General features: G+C 39.2%; 2 protein-coding genes across 5 annotated transcripts; one reads left to right on the top strand and one right to left on the bottom strand.

Annotated features, from left to right (window-relative positions):
- Positions 1-6,999, bottom strand: LOC104415768 (hypothetical protein). 3 transcript variants are annotated; one of them, XM_010027124.3, is made up of 14 exons: positions 6,767-6,998; positions 5,961-6,026; positions 5,790-5,874; positions 5,379-5,491; positions 4,341-4,442; positions 3,627-3,698; positions 3,439-3,542; positions 3,281-3,362; positions 2,732-2,824; positions 1,701-1,765; positions 1,239-1,251; positions 1,066-1,146; positions 399-507; positions 1-314 (listed from the first exon to the last, which is right to left on the bottom strand). In XM_010027124.3, exons 1-14 carry the CDS (start codon positions 6,884-6,886, stop codon positions 220-222), a joined length of 1,200 nt encoding a protein of 399 aa, XP_010025426.2. In that variant the 5' UTR covers positions 6,887-6,998; the 3' UTR covers positions 1-219. The 3 variants fall into 3 exon arrangements, 2 of the variants coding, with proteins under 2 accessions (XP_010025426.2, XP_039174331.1); XR_720472.3 differs by lacking the exon at positions 1-314 and adding an exon at positions 1,373-1,437 and having other exon boundaries at positions 6,767-6,999; XM_039318397.1 differs by lacking the exons at positions 1-314; positions 399-507; positions 1,066-1,146; positions 1,239-1,251 and adding an exon at positions 1,258-1,437 and having other exon boundaries at positions 6,767-6,999.
- Positions 7,000-8,011: 1,012 nt separating this feature from the next.
- LOC104415767 lies at positions 8,012-17,565 on the top strand. 2 transcript variants are annotated; one of them, XM_018862021.2, is made up of 16 exons: positions 8,012-8,739; positions 9,147-9,231; positions 9,730-9,832; positions 9,960-10,044; positions 10,855-10,941; positions 11,065-11,156; positions 11,305-11,422; positions 11,972-12,426; positions 12,920-13,001; positions 13,088-13,264; positions 13,404-13,457; positions 13,535-13,627; positions 13,762-13,827; positions 15,079-15,125; positions 15,774-16,469; positions 17,121-17,565. In XM_018862021.2, the coding sequence occupies exons 1-16, from the start codon at positions 8,623-8,625 to the stop codon at positions 17,494-17,496; spliced, it is 2,733 nt and encodes a 910-aa protein (XP_018717566.2). In that variant the 5' UTR covers positions 8,012-8,622; the 3' UTR covers positions 17,497-17,565. The 2 variants fall into 2 exon arrangements, with proteins under 2 accessions (XP_018717566.2, XP_010025425.2); XM_010027123.3 differs by having other exon boundaries at positions 11,062-11,156.
- Positions 17,566-18,040: the final 475 nt, after the last annotated feature.

The raw sequence follows: 18,040 nt of genomic DNA, 5'->3' as shown, positions 1-18,040 counted from the left end.
TGAAACGTAAAAAAGTAATGCACTGTTATATGCAGGCAAAATGATTCAATAGTCCACAAAAGCAAATAGTTCATAGGCTGAATCCTCATAAGGCCCTCTGGAAGGAGAAATTGGCAACTCTGATTAACTTACTATAGGGAAGTGTAAAACTCCAAGGTCTTCTCTTTCCCCAGAAGAGATCACAAGGGTTGATCTGCTTCACCAGCGATGAGCCATACATCAACAGTTTCGCATATTTGACCGGTAGGATTCCTCATCCACAATCACTGGAGGAATGCTCCACATCCCAAGCGACGGTCCTCCAGTCCGCCCACCTGAAACGTAACATCATATCCATGTAGACGCTACCGAATTGAAGTTTCACACACTGCATTAACAGTCTCCACCATTTCACGCACCTTCTGCAGTAGCTTCTTCACATCTTTTCTGATACTTGGCAGACAACTGAGGCTCCAAAGCTTTCAGCAAGCAATCATACTTCTCTTCAGCCTCTGTAATTGATTTTGCCTGCACAATAAAAAACCATACGATAGTTTGAGAGACGCACATAAACTTCCATCGATGATGATTCTTGCTATTCTAATTTTCCTTATAGCTGATAATTGTTGCTTTACATCCCTCAGTCAGATGTTAAACATAACATTTGCCAATTACATGCCACAGTTTACCGTGCTTAGCATATGGCCAAAAATTTATTTGTTAATCGTTGCTTATATACTCATAATCACTTTCCAGATATTAGGTTCCACTATTTTATGACATTACTTTAAATTTGCAGATCAGTTGGGCAAAGTTTTAGTTTGGGTGGAAATTTTCACATGATACTACAAGTGTGAGTCGAAGCAACTACTTTAATTGGAACATTAGAGGCCAGGTCGTGCTCTTTTGTATATCAACGCTTCTATTCTAGATTTGAAAATGTATAGCAGCCAAGCACAATCAATAACCAAAACAAAACTTACTGCCAGATAGGTTGGATCTCAAGTTCACAATTGATGGATAGGGGAAGGTCAGTATTCACATAGTAATTCATTTACCAGTGTCGTAGCATATTGGAATACCTACCAGCATGGCTGGGGCTGCAGAAGCTCCATATATTTTGATGAACATGCGAAGGATATTGAAACTATTTTCTAACACATCATCCTGCAGAAAAAAAGATATGCAAAAACAAAGAGATTACATACAGAAACTACAACAATAATAAGCAGTAAAGTGCTATATCTTAGGGTATTTACCTCATAGTCAAAACTAGAGCATCCACCAAATTGATACCAAGCAACAGAAGGGAGAGGAGAGGATCAGTCAGGAAATGTTATGAACAGCATTATATCAGTAAAAGGTCCCAATGACACGCAACACATGCACGCACCAATAGAATGACTTGGCTGATCACATCTACATGACGTCCTCCTTGAACGTGTCCAATATGTGTTTCTACATGTACATACAATATCTAAATAAACATAATATTTACCCCAGAGATGCACACATATACACAATGCTTATGATCCAGACACAAATAAAAGTACATGGAGTGCACGCACATACACTGAGTATGTACACATACATAAACTTCTGGATAGACCAGACACTGCAGATGCAAAGTCACTTGTCGATTGGAATACTATCTATTCAATGTACTGAGTTGATTTTGCAATCATAACCAAATGATAGAAGCCAGACAAAAGCATACTTACAGGTCATCAGAGATCTCTACCAAATATTCCGATATGGAAAGGAACTCCATATGCAGGTCATTCACCTTCAGAACAAGTTGAAAGAAATGAAGAATTCACTTAGGGGCTACCATGAAATGAAAAGGCAAGAGATAAATCATACCAAGGTAGACGATAAGAAGATTAGATAATCAAGAAAGCGGACAAGTACATTGTACCAGCTATTCATGAAAGCTAGAGAAAAAAATCATCGTAAGGCATTTTCTTTTATTTTCCTTTACATTTTTTGCTTGTTGTACACAAATAGTACTAGCACAAGTCTCTTTGATTACAGCAAAAGCATGTGCTTATCTATATAACAATATAATTCCAAACCAAATGTACAGCATGATAGTGACAACACAATACAAACAAGATTTACAATCGCAGGGATGAGAAACTGGCAAAAAACAGACACAAACAAGCCACTCCAAAACAAACTGACCAGCCTAAGTTCCTGTTATCGTCATCCTTTCCACTATACAAAACTTCATGTAAAACCATTTTGAGCTTTGAAACAAGTTTTTAAAGCATCATACTTTCATAGGAAAATCCACCATTGACTATAACTTCACTGCATATTTTAGTGAGGGTGTGTCGAATGACTATAAATGCATGTCAAGTGAGCATGCTCCTACTAATTCAGACCTCTCAGTAATAGTATCCGATTTTGTGCTAAGGACATTGGTCCAATAGGGCCAACAAGACCTAAGATGACAATGGAACCATGAAAAATAGGATCTAGAAGATGACATCCTGTTAAATTGTGTGTGGAAGCATCCAAAGATCAGCATAGAGGCCTCACATTCTAGGAAACACAGCTCTTATTATTGGTGGTTCTCTATTCACCTTAAAATTGATAAAAACCAAATCATTCATATTACACTTTATTAGAGTGCTAGTAAAAGCGATTGAGGTTGCCAAGAGGAGATATCTTTGGGAACCATAAATTTGTCAAAATAACAAATCACGAAAGATGCTTCTGTTCAGAGGGAAGAAAACTCAGGAATTACCTTTTCACCTCTCAACTCGTATAACAAAAGATTCAGTACCCTGTAATCAAAAGATTTCAAATGTATTGCCCTTGTGACATCTTCAACTGAAACCTGAACAAATAACTTTGATTATAACCCGACCTAGAAAATTAAGATGGAGACGTTGCTCATCCAAAATGACAATAATCCACAAAAAGCAATACATGACAGCTGCTAAATTACTTATGCAACAGTAAAAAAATCTTATTAAAGCATATCTTAACTAATAGGAAAAAATTATTCAAAAGCTTATGTCATTTATTCAAAGAAGCACCAGTTTGTCTCTCCTCCATAATATGAAATTTCTTCTCAGTCAGATGATATTCATACAAACTGAAAGTCCAGACCATAAAAAGAAAAATAGACGCACATTACACACACACACCCAAAGAGAGAGAGGCTTCAAGAACTATGGTAGCGGACTATCAAGGAAATCTCCAAGAGCAAAACCAGAGCAAATGTAAGACCAAGAGCACAAGTGCTTAAAAGCACTTGAACGAAGCATAGGACATATCAAAGCATCCATACCGCCTCCTCGGGCATCAAGGCAGAGCATAGCTTTCTTTCCAGTGCCCAGAACTCCTCTCCTGATTTAAATTCTTCATTTATCCTAGAAAAAAGAAAGGTGAACAGCTCAATCCCCCTTCATGTTTAGCAGATATTACCTTCAAAAGAACAGTTCAAACCTGTCATTTAGAAGTCCTCGAAATTTAAGAAGACTCTTAAGTGGTCCGAATGGATCTCCTTTGAATGCATTGACAAGTTCACTATTGAGATCACAATCCCTCTCCTGTATAGTGGACAAGATCTTCACTAGAAAATTTCAATCATTTCACATTCTTCACGTTTCTGTAAAGGTCAAGAAGATTATGACCTCAGATTGAGCTCTTAGAACTGGGAGTCCACCAGCAGATAGCTGCACTATTCTCTCATTCAAAATATCCAGCTGCACAACAAATACAGTAAGGCGCATGATTAGAATGTCTAACCACCATCCAGTAAAAAGCACCTTTTAATGGGCAACCCACATGGGGAAATAACATTCCTCCAGGAACAAAGTCTATGGAGAATTTTCCTGCTACTTTTAAAATGCTTAAGAATTTCAAAATAGAGAACCTCAACACCCATGGAATGGATGATAGAAGGAAATAGTTTTCCTTGCCCAGAGCTTTAGGAGCACACTAAGCTCTCCTCATAAATTACTCTTAGTCACCAGCAAATTCACAAGACTGTTTAGACAACCTGATGCATGGAAGCTTCTAACAAGAACAGCAAAAGGGAAAGAAACTTAAAACTTTCAAATCGATGCATACAAATTTTCACTGCACGATGAATTGCTGCATTCGCAAAACTTTATTGTGGAATGACTTTCCTCATGCCTTTATTGGTAGAAAAATCAACTTCCAGATGAAGGAGCAATGAATACTACCTTGAAGTACTCTATACTTTTGAAAGAACTGAAAGCCAATGTGATAACATAATGTCTCATGTGTCAAACAGAAAAAACGTAAAAAGCGAGCTAAAGCTTGAGAATAAAAGAGCATATAAATGAAGATAGATATAGAATTCAAATAAATCTGAAGATCACCTGATAAATGTAACTTTCTGTGAAAGAAAGCACGGGTAGATATTTGAATAGTGATTCTGGTCTGTTCACATCCATTTCATGAAACATAAAATAGGACCTGCACTGCCAATTGGTAACATTATAATTAAATCACTGGATGAGATCAAATGGAGACATATTTATGGAACTTGTTGATGGGACAACTTACAAATTTGGGAGGTGTTCAACCCAAAACTTGACCGCCAAAGATGATGTCATAAAATTGGTATAATCATGATAACAGCAGACAACTAGAGAAAGGTCTATGGATTTTTTTTATTTTGTTTTTTTGGGGGGACAGCAGAAAGGTCTATGGATCACCAGCTGAACTTTAACAGTTCAGAGTGTCAACTGACAGTCTCCTTTTTCTACTCTTTTTTTTTGCGCCCTGGGGGGTGGGGGGGTTGGTTTGGAGACGAACAGGTTTACCATGTACGGAAAGAACCCTTTACTTTAATAAAAGAAATCCGCATTAAGTCTGAATATTAGGCATATGGAAGAGAAGGAAGCTCTAGGAATGCCCACGAGCCATAGAGCCTCAATTAAGTTTAAAATGCTGATAGTGGGAAAATGAGATATGAGAGAAAGAGGAAGAGATTGTGTTTAATTAATGATCAACATGCATCTCTACCAGTTTATACATTCCACTCTACCTTGTGCATTGAATGACCAACAACCAGCATATGTTCCATGACAATCAGGTTGGAGACAATCAGGTTGATCATGTAGGGAAAAAAACCTTTACTTTAATAGAAAAAAATCCACATTAAGTCTGAAGATTAGGGGTATGGAAGAGAGAAGGAAGCTCTAGGAATGCCCAAGAGCCAAGAGCCTCAATTAAGTTTATAATGCTGATAGTGGGGAAATGAGATAGAGATTGTGTGTAATTAATGATCGGCATGCATCTCTACCAGTTTATACATTCCACTCTACTTTGTGCATTGAATGACCAACAACCAGCATATGTCCCATAAGCAGGCAGGATAAAGAAGCAGTCCAATTAATGCGAGAAACACTTACAAAGTCCTCAAGGGTTGAATTTGCTCTCTCCATCGCATTGAGTCCAATTACAGCCACATTGTGGAACTCAGTTTGCAGGGCACAATCGGTCTTCTTGTTTAATTCAGATTGAACTACAATAGCCCAAGAAACCAGCTCAAATAAATCTAGGGAGTTATCAACACTACATGAGAGAGAGTGAGAGAGAGAGAGAGAGAGAGAGAGGCAATGAGGTTGATGATGATAGAAGCATCGAAGCACCTCTGAGCCGAACATGAGATAGATGATAAAGAGAAGTGGGTTGACTGCAAACTTAAAGGATTAGGCCCAATTAATGGCAAGAAAGCTGAATCAACCAAGCTGACTTAGCAATCAGCATGTGATAACCTTGCAGACACAATCATTACATCAGAAATATAATGAGAGCCCTACCATATTTAGAATCCTTGTTTTCCAGCTTCATTAGGTCATTTTGATCAAGCAAATGGGAGGCCTCCTTGATCAACGTCCTTAATATCTGCAAAAGGCGAAAGAAGCACCCATCAGATTCGATGAACCAAATTTTAAGGCAAATGAACTTAGTAAAGTTTACTTGTACTTCACCTTTGGCAAGTATTCATTAATTAAATTGAACTTCCGGTCCATATCGAGCTCCCCACATGGTTGTATCTGCAGATTTAATATTGTTATGATAAGAAAGAAAGCCAAAACGCAAAAGAAAAAAACATCAGCCGTGACTGTGCTTCTTTTGATAAAGAAAAGATCCCTTCCAATTGATGTGAAAACCAGACACCAGATGCAGCCTGCTAGATTCCAACACCTGCTAACGTCAGTTTCACCGGTGAAAAAGTACCTAAGACTCTTTCTCTCCCCTCTCTCTTAATCCTCAGCCGTGAGCCTGCTGACCGGCCAAGCAGCAACTCCGACTGCCACCTTCTCAACGAAATCCACTCGCACCACCACCGCCACCGCGACTCTCTCTCTCTCTCTTCTCGTCTTAGATACAATAACGAGATATGGCTTCCTACACAGCCGGTGAAACGCAAGCGGAGAACTCTTTCTCTCCCCTCTCTCTCAATCCTCAGCCGTGAGCCTGCTGACCGGCCAAGTAGCAACTCCGACCGCCACCTTCTCCGCCACCGCGACTCTCTCTCTCTCTCTCTCTCTCTCTCTCTCTACTCGTCTTAAACTACAATAACGAAATCTGCCTTCCTACACAGCCGTTGAAATACAAACCGAGAACCGGAGCAAAAGAAGCCGGAATTCGAATCTTCCACGCTTCGAAAAAAGCAACGCCGGCGGGCGGGGACCAATCGAAAGGGTTAAAAACCTAGAAGGCGCGAGCACGCAGGCGCTATCTCCATCGACGGAGCGACGGTTGGCGAGAGTTCGAAGGCCGAGGGATTTACCAAGAGGAGGAGGAGATCGGCGAGGAATCGATCGGAGTCGGGATCGGAAGGCGAGACGCCGCGGCGGCGCATCAGCTCCAGGGCCGCCTGCGCTCGCTCCAGCTTCCGCAGCTCCTCCATCCTCCGTTTCTGGCTCGTGACCTTTTCCCCCGATCGGACTGCGTTCCGGGAACGATCCGCCGTATTCGTCTTTAGCGGGAAGCTCTGCAATTTTGCCGCGGAGTCCAAATGGATAAATATTTTAGGGACATGCCTAAATTCTCAAACTTATCACAAAAATATAATTTAGTCCTAATATTTTTTAAAAGTATAATTAAATTCTAAAATTTATAATAAAAATATAATCAAGTTTTAAATTTTTACAAAGTATAATCAAATCTTAAAATTTATTGTGAAAGTGCAATTAAGTCTTTAAATTTTTAAAAATACTATTACTAAAAAATGACTTGAGTTTACAATAGTACTTTTTGAAAATTTCAAAACTTTATTTGATAAGTTTTTGACTTAATTATATTTATTGATAAGTTTTAGGACTTCTAAATTTTAATTTTGACATGTAAAAGTCATAAGAAACTTGATACATTGATCATAAACAAATTTTCACACCAAAAACCTTTAATTTATAATATGAGATATAATTACCTCAAATTTATATTTGGGTGATACATTCACCTCAGTTTTTTCATAATGCCAAAAACCCCAACTTCTATTATGTGATATGTTTATCTAAAAAAAAAATTTACCAAATTTTCTAAACTTAAGACCCACGTTGTGCATCCACTTTTCATCAAAATTATTTTTTATGTTTTTCCTTCCTCCTTAGTCTTTGTCACGCCTCTTATCATCACCATTGCCACCGTTCTTACCATTGCCAAGCCAAAAAGAAAACGGAGGTGCAAGTTTTTTTTTTTTAAAAAAAAAGAAGAAGGAAAAAGCATATAACAAATTACGCATTTTTGCCACATCAGCATTCCGTCAGCATCATTTGTTCTAGATTTTTACCAACAAGCGGAATTTTGACGGAGGATAAATGTGGGTTCATATTGTTATTAAAAAATTAAGATAAATGTGTAATTTGAGATTTTAGTAATTTTATCCCCGTTTTAAAAAATAAATGATATGTTGATCTTTTCATATTTTAGGAAGGAAATAATAAAGGAAACCAGAACGGCCCACCCAAATCCAAGAAAAGGAAAGGCCCAACGAAACAAAAAAAAAAAAAAACTTCCTTCTTTCCTACCGCCACGCGATTCGAACCTAGGGTTTCCCAGTTTCCACAGCTCCCCGTCCAATCTGCATCGCGCTGGTTTTGATCCCAGGATCTCTGTCTTTCTCTTTCGCTCCCAGCTTCAAGTGCTCCAAACTCCCTGCGCTTCCCTCCACAAAACGGTCGTCTCCTTCCCCGAGCTCAGACTCTCTCTCTCTCTTCTCCGCCTCGCTCCCTCCCGGCTCCTCCCGTCCGAGGCGAAGGCTCGTCACCGTCCGGTTACCGCCGTCCGCTTCCGGGTGACCGGATGCTCGGGTGCTTGCTCGACTAGTCGGGGGGCTGCTCGGCTGGTTCGATGCTTGTATAGGATCGGAACCGGCTTGACAAGGCAGAAGAGCACGGGCAATGCGCTTGTTTTCTCTTTGCTTGGCGGGACGATTGAAGTTTGAGGTAGTCTGCTTGGGGAGTTCTTCTTGTTAGCTAGTCGGCGGGATCTCTGTACCGATCGCCGAGGCGGCCTTTCGACCGAGAGAGTTGCCGGTCGCCGCAGGCGGAGAGTTATACCTATCGTGCCGGGGCGTCCTTTCCGGCTCGGGTTGGCAACCGTAAGGAGATAAGTTAGCGCTTGGGGCGGTTTTCAGGACCGGCTATGGCATCGCGGTTTCAAGCCTCTGTGTTGGTGGCTTCGCCTTTGTACCCGAACTCCATAGCTTGGTCGGACGAGAACTTGATTGCTGTGGCCTGTGGTCGCCTCGTCACTATACTGGTAAAACGCCTAGTAGTTCACTCCGTCAATTTGTCGACTTGTCTATGCTTGCTTATAACGGCGGCTTGTTATGTTGCTTTGTGCTCAGTTGTCCTTTTGCTGGGCTGATTTGCTGAAGTTTTGATTTTTCACTTGTGATGTCTGGTCTGGTCTTAATTGGTGAGAGGATCATGGGAATGAAAAAATTCAACACGGTGCAACGGCAGAAAGAATGTGTGGACATGCTTTTCGCAAGAGTTTTTTCGTATTTTCTCATGGCGTAGTTTCATTTTCCTGGAAGCTAATAATACTCTACATTTCACTATACTCTACGCTGAAAAGATAGAGTTTCTGTTAGCCTGGTTCTTACAAAAGTTCGTGAAAATAATTTCTTTGTGGCTCTACTTTTCAATTAAATTTCTCTGCAGAATCCTGCATTGCCTTTTGGACCTCGAGGCCTAATCAAAGTACCCTCTACCGAACCCTTCTCAATTGGAGTGATCCAAAAAGAAGGTATTTTTATTTGATCTCGTGTTAGAAAGTTTGCTGGTGTTCTATATTGACTATTTTCCCTGTGATTCCATGTGATTCAAGAAGTTTCCCAAGATATAGGAACAATAAGACCTAGTCTTTTCCCAATCACACCCAAGTTGCATAATGTTTCTGTTATATCTCCCCTTGGTACAATATTACCCTTGTACAATATTACACTTGGTGAACATTATTTGTGTGCTGTAGGCAAATAATGCCAAGCAATTGTATTGCCATGAATGGATCATGATATGTCTGCAAATATTACCTTTAGCAAACACTCACTGGGTTTTGCCAAAATGTGATACAACTTGATTGCTGCATTATCAAGAGTAGTGGACTTCTCCTTTCGATTGTGTTTTGTGCAGCGAATTGGATATGATATGATGTTACGCTACTTCTATATTATATCCAGTTTGCTGGTACCCAATTCACTTCAGCATTTCATCAGTAGATTAAGAAAGCAGTGTTTCTTCACAGAATTGCTCTCCAGCTGCTTGTTGCCTACCTGTTTATCTCGTGATCGTGATCCTTATGTACGATCAGTCTCATGGTCTCCTCTTGGAATGGCACCTAATGCAGGGTATATGTTTAATCTGCTCCATTGCTTTTGCAACTTCTTTTGCTCTCATGACATAGTCATGTGGATACTCCTCTCAGCCTGTGTTAGTATGGACCGGTCAAATCTAAGTCCATTTTGTTGGTGATAGGTGCTTGCTTGCAATTTGCACTACCGAGGGCCGTGTGAAGATCTATCGTGCCCCTTTTTGTGATTACTCTGCAGAGTGGATAGCGGTATGAATCAGGCACTAACAACCACCTTATTGAATTTGTGATTTATGTGACTTCTAAATATTTTGGAACCTCCATATCCCTAGTTTCCTTATCGATGCTTGAAACAGCTACCATACTATATACAGCTTGCAGCTAAATACTGGAGCGGCTTCACTGTAGGTTCATAAAAATGAGATTTATTGAGGATTTGAAATAGATGATAGATTGATTTCAGCTAGGAAGCTTAACAATGAAAAGAGCTGGATCTAGTTACTTAATTTTTCTTCAGTTTTGATGCAGTGCTTCTGCATTAGAGATGGTTCTGTTTAAGCTTAAAAACATATGTTTCTGTGTAAAGTTTTTCATGAAGCCTTTACATGCTAAATATCCATGGGTGGATAATGATGTCTTAAATATGTATTAGACGTGGTATCACTGTTGTCATAACATAAGTACCAAATGAGGTTCTGTTGTCAATAACATATACAATGTCAGGATGTCATTTGTTATTTACATCTTATCCAAATTCATGTCAACAGTTGAATAGTCAATTTTCTGCATAGTCTCCGCTATGTCATTTCATAAGTCCACAGAACACTGTCTCTGGTATGAGTTTGTGATCTTTCAAATATGTGCAAATCTATGCTCAAAGAAGATGCACTCCAGTCATAGTATGTAGATTAAGGTATAAAAATCCCCTTTGTGGCCTTAAGCTAATTTGAAGAATCACAGTTATCCTAAAGTTTAAAGACCTAGGATGTGAATTTTCCCATTCATCACCAAGGCCAAGTTGTTCAATTGTACTAGGCCATTTGCTTCTTGAATCTGCAGGTTATGGATGTATCAGACCTGCTTCATGATTACCTTGCAAATGGCAACTATCAAGTGTTAGAGATTCCTTCAACAGAATTTTCTGATGTGAGTTGTTCTGACTATATTTGCCATTTTTTGGTCTTAACCGTTCATCTGATAATTAAGAGGTATTCAGGCAGAGCAATTCTTTTCCTGGATAATGATCTTTAAATTTCATGTTGCAAGAAGTTTGTGACAGAGCAGAGACGTGCCAATAATCCAGCAAACTCAGGTCATAAGATGGAGTTGAAGCGAAAGAGACTTCATACATCTGGAATGATGTAAATCGCAATTCTCTTCCTTAAATCTCCATTCACTTGTTTATTCTTTTCTACAGGAGTGCATTTCCCCTGATAAACATGTGTTTGTGTTTTTTACTTTTACATCGACTTGCAAACATGGAGTTTCTGATTAAAATTTTATGTTTAGGACTCCCTGCAACAATAAGAGTTCAAAAACATCGAGGGAGAAATCATGTCCCACAAACAGTAACGATAATGAATCGGCATCTGACATGAATGCTGAACAAGAACAGGGATCTCCTCAGGTATGGCTTTGTTGCTAAAGTTCCTTCTCTTATCCTTTGAGCAAGAAGCGTGAGATATTTCTGGCTTAGCATGCTTAAATTGTTGCTTCTTGAACCCATCTCTGGTAGTATTTTATGTTTTCTTACTGTTGGACTTTCCCAAATAACAATAACAGCAACAGCAAATGCAATTCCTTTCGCATGGAATTAGATATATGATGCTTTCATTCTGTCATATTTAGAATGTATTCTCTCCGACATCCATACATTGATGTTTATCGAGTGTTTTGCAACTTCTTTCTCTGATTTTAAAAGTCTTTCAGGCTTTTGCAATTAGCGTGGTTGGCTCTGTTAGCTCACTTATACCCTATTTGCTTCTCTTCTCTTGGCTAATAAACCCAAACAAAAGGAATTGCAAGATACTTCTTTACGGTTCTGTTCCATTTTTTAACAGGCCTAGTTGATGCTTTGTTCTCATTTGAATCTGTTACATAGGAACAAAAACTTGGTTTGCCTCAGTGTGGTTTGTCCAGGTACTTATACCAGTATTTGTGCTTCCCCTGTTTGCAGGCACAGGAATTTCCACTTGTGAATGTGAATGAAGATGAGTCATTTCAGAAAAATTCTAAATCTCATGGGAGATCCACTGGGAAGAAAATAAAAAATCCCACACTCCCGCTAATTAGTGCAGATCAATATGCTTCTCGAAGTGCAATGCTTTCTTCACTTGTTATTGCCTGGTCACCGTTGTTGCAGTTTCCGTCTGAAAGTTGTTCACAAGTTCAAAACAGTGCAACTCGCTTTTCGCTGCTTGCAATAGGAGGGAAATCAGGCAAAGTTTCTTGCTGGAAAATTCATGCACAGGAATGCTACTCCATTGAACATGGCAATGTTTCTCCAGATGCAGTGGTTGTTGGGATCTTTCAGGCACACAGTTCATGGGTCTCTGCAATCAGTTGGGCACTACTTACGACTGATTCTTTACATCCCCAGGTTCTACTTTCTACCGGGAGCTCCAATGGCAGGTGACTGTTGGAAACAATCATATTTTATCCATTGTATACATCTTTTTAAATAGTTTAACCTGTGAGGAGACATAGTAGATCCTCCCATGCCATTTCATTCTAAACTCCAGGGCTAATCTTAGGGAGTAGTCCTCTTATTGTGATCTGTTTTGTCTCCCCATTTTAGGTATTGAGGGAAACCCTAACTGAGTATAAGTTTTAACCAAGGCTATTGAAAATGGGGTTTATTTAGTTTAACAATTTTTCTGCCAATGACAATGTACAGTCAAGTAACTTAATATGGTGAGTGAAACCTGACATTGTCATGCTCTCAGGATGCATTTGACGCTTTTAACAATCTTTCTTCTTCTTTTCTCTCTCAAAACTTCCTGATATCTGCTCCTTTCATTGGCAGTAAGAGAGAAGAATTTTATTGGATCCTTTTAATGCCTGATACCAACACTCTGGAATGTCTCATCTGTCTGCTTCATTCTATTTTTTTGGTTTTTGGCAGTGTGAAGATCTGGTTGGCACATTCTTCTGAGCTTTTGAAGTCATCAGAAGCCAATTCTTCTCCTTTCGTCCTATTGAAGGAGGTAGTCTTCCTTGATTGGAATTACCTCAAATTAAACAATATTATTTTCCAATTAGCTGATTCTGTTTTGGCTTGTGTAATTTTTAGATTATAAATCCTGATAGCATCCCAGTCTCAGTTCTTTCGCTTACAACACCTGTTAGATCTCCACACAGGCAGCTCTTAGCAGTTGGAAAAGGGTCTGGATCTTTTGAAGTGTGGGTACATGAGCAACACAATTGTAACTTCGAAAGGATTGGATCATATGAGGCACATGACCATGCCGTGAGTTTCTTCTAATGGATCAAATTTCTCATGCTAGAGGTTATCATCTGTTTAGGAATCCATTATCAGGTTACTTCTACTTGATCAATCTTTTAATGCATGTTGATTTTGATTTATGTGTTTAAGAATCTGTTTTCAGGTCACAGGTTTAGCTTGGGCTTTTGATGGATGTTGTTTGTACAGTTGCAGTGAGGTACTTTTGCCCAAACAAATAAATGTAAGTGGCTCAATATTTAGTGGATGTTGACTCATTTATCTCTCTGTTGTCAGGATAACTTTGTACGCAGCTGGATGTTTCAAAGAAATACCCTATTTGAAGTACCTATTCCTTCTGCTATTCCCAGCCAGAGAGGCTTGATTGATGTAGGGCTATCACTTTTTCTAATTCATGGTTCCTTTAGCATGTTATTTTTCTCTCTCTTTTGGCAAAGTAGTATAAGAAAAGAAAGAAAAAGGTCCTTTTTGGAGATTGTATCACATGTTGCCTTTCTCTTCAGGTTCCAAATGTATTTCATTCATGCTTTGGAGTAGCAGTGTCCCCTGGAAATCTTGTCATGGCTATGGTATGGATCATGGTATTCTTGACTAAATCTTCACATGGTATTCTTGACTAAATCTTTACACTTACTTTCATCATTTGACATGTTCCATTCCTGTGAAAGGAGTTGTCTTTGGTCAAATGATCTGCTCTGTTTAATGAGGCAGTAAATGAAAGAAACTAACACCTAGGGCACATTGTTTACTCATTTGAGATATTCGTTTGGTAGAGAATTCTGTTTCTTGTTCTTTTGACTCTTGTTTACTATGCTAGTAATGCCATATGACATCGGTTGATCCAGTTGTGGTAGAGTATGGTCTATTCGATAGGATCACACTTTATAAGTTACATAACAAGTTCCTTGGTTATTTTGCAAAGCGCTGGCATTGGTATTTAGTTTGGCATGTGACTGATTTTGTTCAAGATAGTATTATGAAAACATAGAACTCTCAGGATCATTTGACACTATTTAGATGAATTGTGTGCGTCTTTCTTAGTGTTCTCTTCTTCTGCTTCTTCTTTGTCAAAGTTACAAATTCAATAAAGGGGTTTGGCAATTAATCCAATTAAACAAAAATCAATGTCCAGAGAGCTAGTGCAGAAGAAAGACATATGTATAGAAACCTAGACAATGGGAGAAAGTGCTCCAATCAGAGCACATAACTTCAACTTAATAAATAGAAACTTCCAGACAAAAATTGTTTTTCAGCGATGGGAACTTTTGAACATGTCTAAATATGCAGTCATTGCCAAGACGTTCAATTAATTTATTATGGTTAACGCCATGATAAATCCTAAACTAGTACCATTTGGACACATTTACCAACTTTTTTCCAACCCAAAGTGGTACTATTTGTCCCAATTTTATCCTCTGTAACAACACCATCCAGTTTGTTCAGGGAAGTTCCCTATGCGTTGTCCAAGGGACCCGACTTACCAAACCTAATGGAAGACACATAGGGCACTTGACAGCCAAATTAGCAAGAGTTTTGATGGAGGGTGACATAGGGACAGTCGTATCCTTTCGGGGGATTCTATTGGTCAAAATATAGTTGGGGGTAAATGTCTTCATATGGTACCAATTTAGGATTTTTCATGGTATTAATCAAATCTATTATACTACGAGTTGTGTGATTCCATTATCCAAGCCTTTACTGAAGTTAATTTTATTTTACAGTCACTTGTACTCCCTAACAATGTATAATGCATGAGCTCATCAACCTGTCATGATATGAAAACCTTACCAGAACTTCAACATTTTACTCTGGTACTGCAGGTTCGCAGTTTTGATTCTTATGTTCTGAATCCAATGTATCAGGCAAGGTAACGTACTCCTTTTGCTTTTAATGTAATCCCATTAAAGTGTATCTCACATCACTTAAGTACAGGATTGCAATGAGCTCGATATGCATGTAGTTTTTCTTCGCAGGTTAGCTTAAGATTGTTGGTTGGAACATTCTAACATTTTATTAGAGTCAGGTTCTGCATTCTTCATGCCCTTTTCAGTACTTATTTCACTTTATTTCTTATATTATCCCAGTTTTCTGTATTTTGGTTTGACTAAATGTGCAAGATAATCCTTCTGTCAATTTTTCATTTCGGCTTGCATAAGTGTATCTCTCATGACTTAAATACATAGTTGCAATGGGCCTTGTATTCATGTGATCTCTCTCCATTTGTTTGCGTAAGCTTTTAGATTAGACATTCTAATGACTCCAATAAATCTGTCTTGCACATTGAAAAAGTTAGAAACTTGCTTATCATTTCCCAGCGCAACTCACTAAATACAGTGGCAGAGACAGATATAACCAGAGTAGCTCAAGCCTTTTCTTGAAGGAACGTTAATGGATGTATTTGATACTAATTCCATGTGCAATGATATGATGAATATTAATGGATGTATTTTATACTAATTTCATGTGCATAAAAAAGAAATTGGTTTCTGCAATTTATGCTTTTAAACCTCATTAGGTCTCAAAAAGCTGCTGTTGAGTTTCTCTGGATGGTTGGGCAAAGAAGTGACATTTCATCCAGTGAGAAGTTGAATTGTGAAGCCTTATCTGGTGTCTCTAAGGAGGAACTAGCTTGGTGGAAGTCCAATATATTATGGTCATTGCGACAATACGAATGTTTTGAGAAGCCTCTAGTTATGTGGGATATCATAGCAGCATTATTAGCTATCAACCAATTAGTGCCGCATTTTGTGGATGATTTACTACTTGAGTGGCTCTCAAGTTCTTTTACGGAATCGTGCTCAAAGCTTTCAAAGGAAAAAGTTTTGGCAGATTTTTCCCGAAGACTCTCAAAGCTTACCTCTCGGCACTTGCATCTTCTTAATGTTATATGCAGACGTGTAATATTATCAGAAGTAAAAGCTTATGATATTAATAGCAATGAACATGACCACGGGACAACGTGTGAAAATCGAGAGGAGCAAATGATGTTATGGATGGACCTTCTTTTGACAAGTGAAAGAGAGCTCCGAGAACGACTTGTTGGTATTAATTTTGCCTGTTCCAGTCTAATGTCTCAAGTTGATGCAAATATGTCTCCAAGTGGATACTGGTATCCATCCGGTTTAGCTCAAATGGAGCAGTGGGTTGGGTGTGGTCAAGTGCGGGATCAACTAAGGCTTCTAGTATCTCAAGCCAATTTGAATGGGAAGAGGTACTCAGTACTTAACTCTTTATTGCAGATGTTTGCTTAATTATGTAATGATCTGGTTGATGGGAGCTCCAGGTTTTTAGGGAGGTCTATGCTTCCAAAAAATAAGACTATGGATTATGCCCTTCATAACTATTATTTTGGAGAAATAGAAGAGTGACTTTGAGCAAGTATTCAAAGTCTTTTGCTGCTGAAAAGCCTTGCAGGCCATCCCTTAAAAATAGCATAAATCTTTTTGACCTAACTTTTGGTGCTCTTCTTGGAATCGGATTGTGATGCTGCTTCTTCTGCCCATTGCTGCAAGTACATCTGGACAACATGAACTCCTTAGGAAAGCTATTGGGTATCAATTTCTTAGGAGAGTCAGTATCCATTATAAATGCTTAATGTTATAAGGAGTGAGAATAAATGAACGACTAGAGTACTATGAGACATCCTCCTACCGTGTCATGCTGATTTTTATCTCCATTTTATATTTAGCATCTGCAGCTGAATAACCTTAGTCAAAACTAAGGATCCACAAACTCCTCTGTTGCATACACATCAGATATCTTTTCATCTATCGTAGTTCTGTATGCCTTTTTGATTGACAATTGAAAATTGCCGTCCTCTGTTTGTTAATTAGTTTCCACTGCATTTTCCATTAAATGGCAGCCTGGGCTCCCGTGACCATGTAAGGGAAGAGAGATGCCCCTATTGCACGGCTTCAGTTCCTTTTGAATATGCAGAAGTTGCATATTGTCGAGGCGCAAATTCCAATGGCAATGTGGGCCAGAGACACAAACTGGTCAGATGCGCTGTGTCGATGCAGATTTGCCCAACGACTCCCCTGTGGTTCTGCATCTGTTGTCACCGGCGGGCTTCGAAGCTGGCTCCGGAACCTCTCTTCACAATGGTTGAGTATCCCGAAAACTTCGCTTCTTTAGTTGGATCTTCTCTAAGAGTAGCCTCAAAACCTTTGTGTCCCTTTTGTGGGATTCTGCTGCAGAGACACCAGCCAGAATTTCTACTTTCGACAGTGCCAGTTTAAATTAGTTACCTTGCTAATTATGTTGTAAAACTGTGTGCTCGTCAATAATCATAATTCTATGCTTACAAACATTATTGTTCCGAAAAAAAAAAAAAAAAACGTGATTCATGATGATCAATATCTCTTTCAGTCCTCAAGTCAACAAAACGCTCCTCGTCACAAGATGATCACACAGGCATGAAAGGCTAGAACGACAGCAATGTCACGCTGAACACGGGGAGCTCTCTAAGCCAGTGGACGGCACACGTCCATGTTTGGACAGATGAAGGCGTTTTTCATGCGCAGTTAGATGTCTTGACACTGTCACAATAAGGTCGAGATCGCGCCAAGTCTCTTCACGATCGATTAGTTCGCGTAACCAATCATTAAGCCCTACTGGGACCTGTAATCCCGCTCTGCCTTTCGCGCTTCCTTTGATAAGAAGGCGTCGAAGAAGCCGCAGCACCTATCGTTCCTTGGACGATCCCAAAGAGCACCCATGTGCCGATCACTCGTAATAATTCAGCTGCCCACCTTTGGCAACAGAGAGACTGCAGAGACAGAA

Source organism: Eucalyptus grandis, chromosome 8 (genome assembly GCF_016545825.1).
Source record: "Eucalyptus grandis isolate ANBG69807.140 chromosome 8, ASM1654582v1, whole genome shotgun sequence".
Classification (NCBI taxonomy): Eukaryota; Viridiplantae; Streptophyta; class Magnoliopsida; order Myrtales; family Myrtaceae; genus Eucalyptus; species Eucalyptus grandis.
Note: the sequence above shows the minus strand (reverse complement) of the source record. Positions and strands in the feature narration are given on the sequence as shown.

What these genes read in the sequence shown, in the direction of transcription:
- LOC104415767 (XM_010027123.3), top strand. Translation starts at nt 8,623, where the DNA reads ATGGCATCGCGGTTTCAAGCCTCTGTGTTGGTGGCTTCGCCTTTGTAC. An exon ending in CTTCAACAGAATTTTCTGAT is followed by an intron (nt 10,942 to 11,061) that starts GTGAGTTGTTCT and finishes TCATGTTGCAAG; the next exon opens with AAGTTTGTGACAGAGCAGAG. An exon ending in GTTTGTACAGTTGCAGTGAG is followed by an intron (nt 13,458 to 13,534) that starts GTACTTTTGCCC and finishes CTCTGTTGTCAG; the next exon opens with GATAACTTTGTACGCAGCTG.
- LOC104415768 (XM_010027124.3), bottom strand. Translation starts at nt 6,886, where the DNA reads ATGGAGGAGCTGCGGAAGCTGGAGCGAGCGCAGGCGGCCCTGGAGCTG. An exon ending in TTAATGAATACTTGCCAAAG is followed by an intron (nt 5,875 to 5,960) that starts GTGAAGTACAAG and finishes CGCCTTTTGCAG; the next exon opens with ATATTAAGGACGTTGATCAA. An exon ending in ATTCAACCCTTGAGGACTTT is followed by an intron (nt 4,443 to 5,378) that starts GTAAGTGTTTCT and finishes ACCAATTGGCAG; the next exon opens with TGCAGGTCCTATTTTATGTT.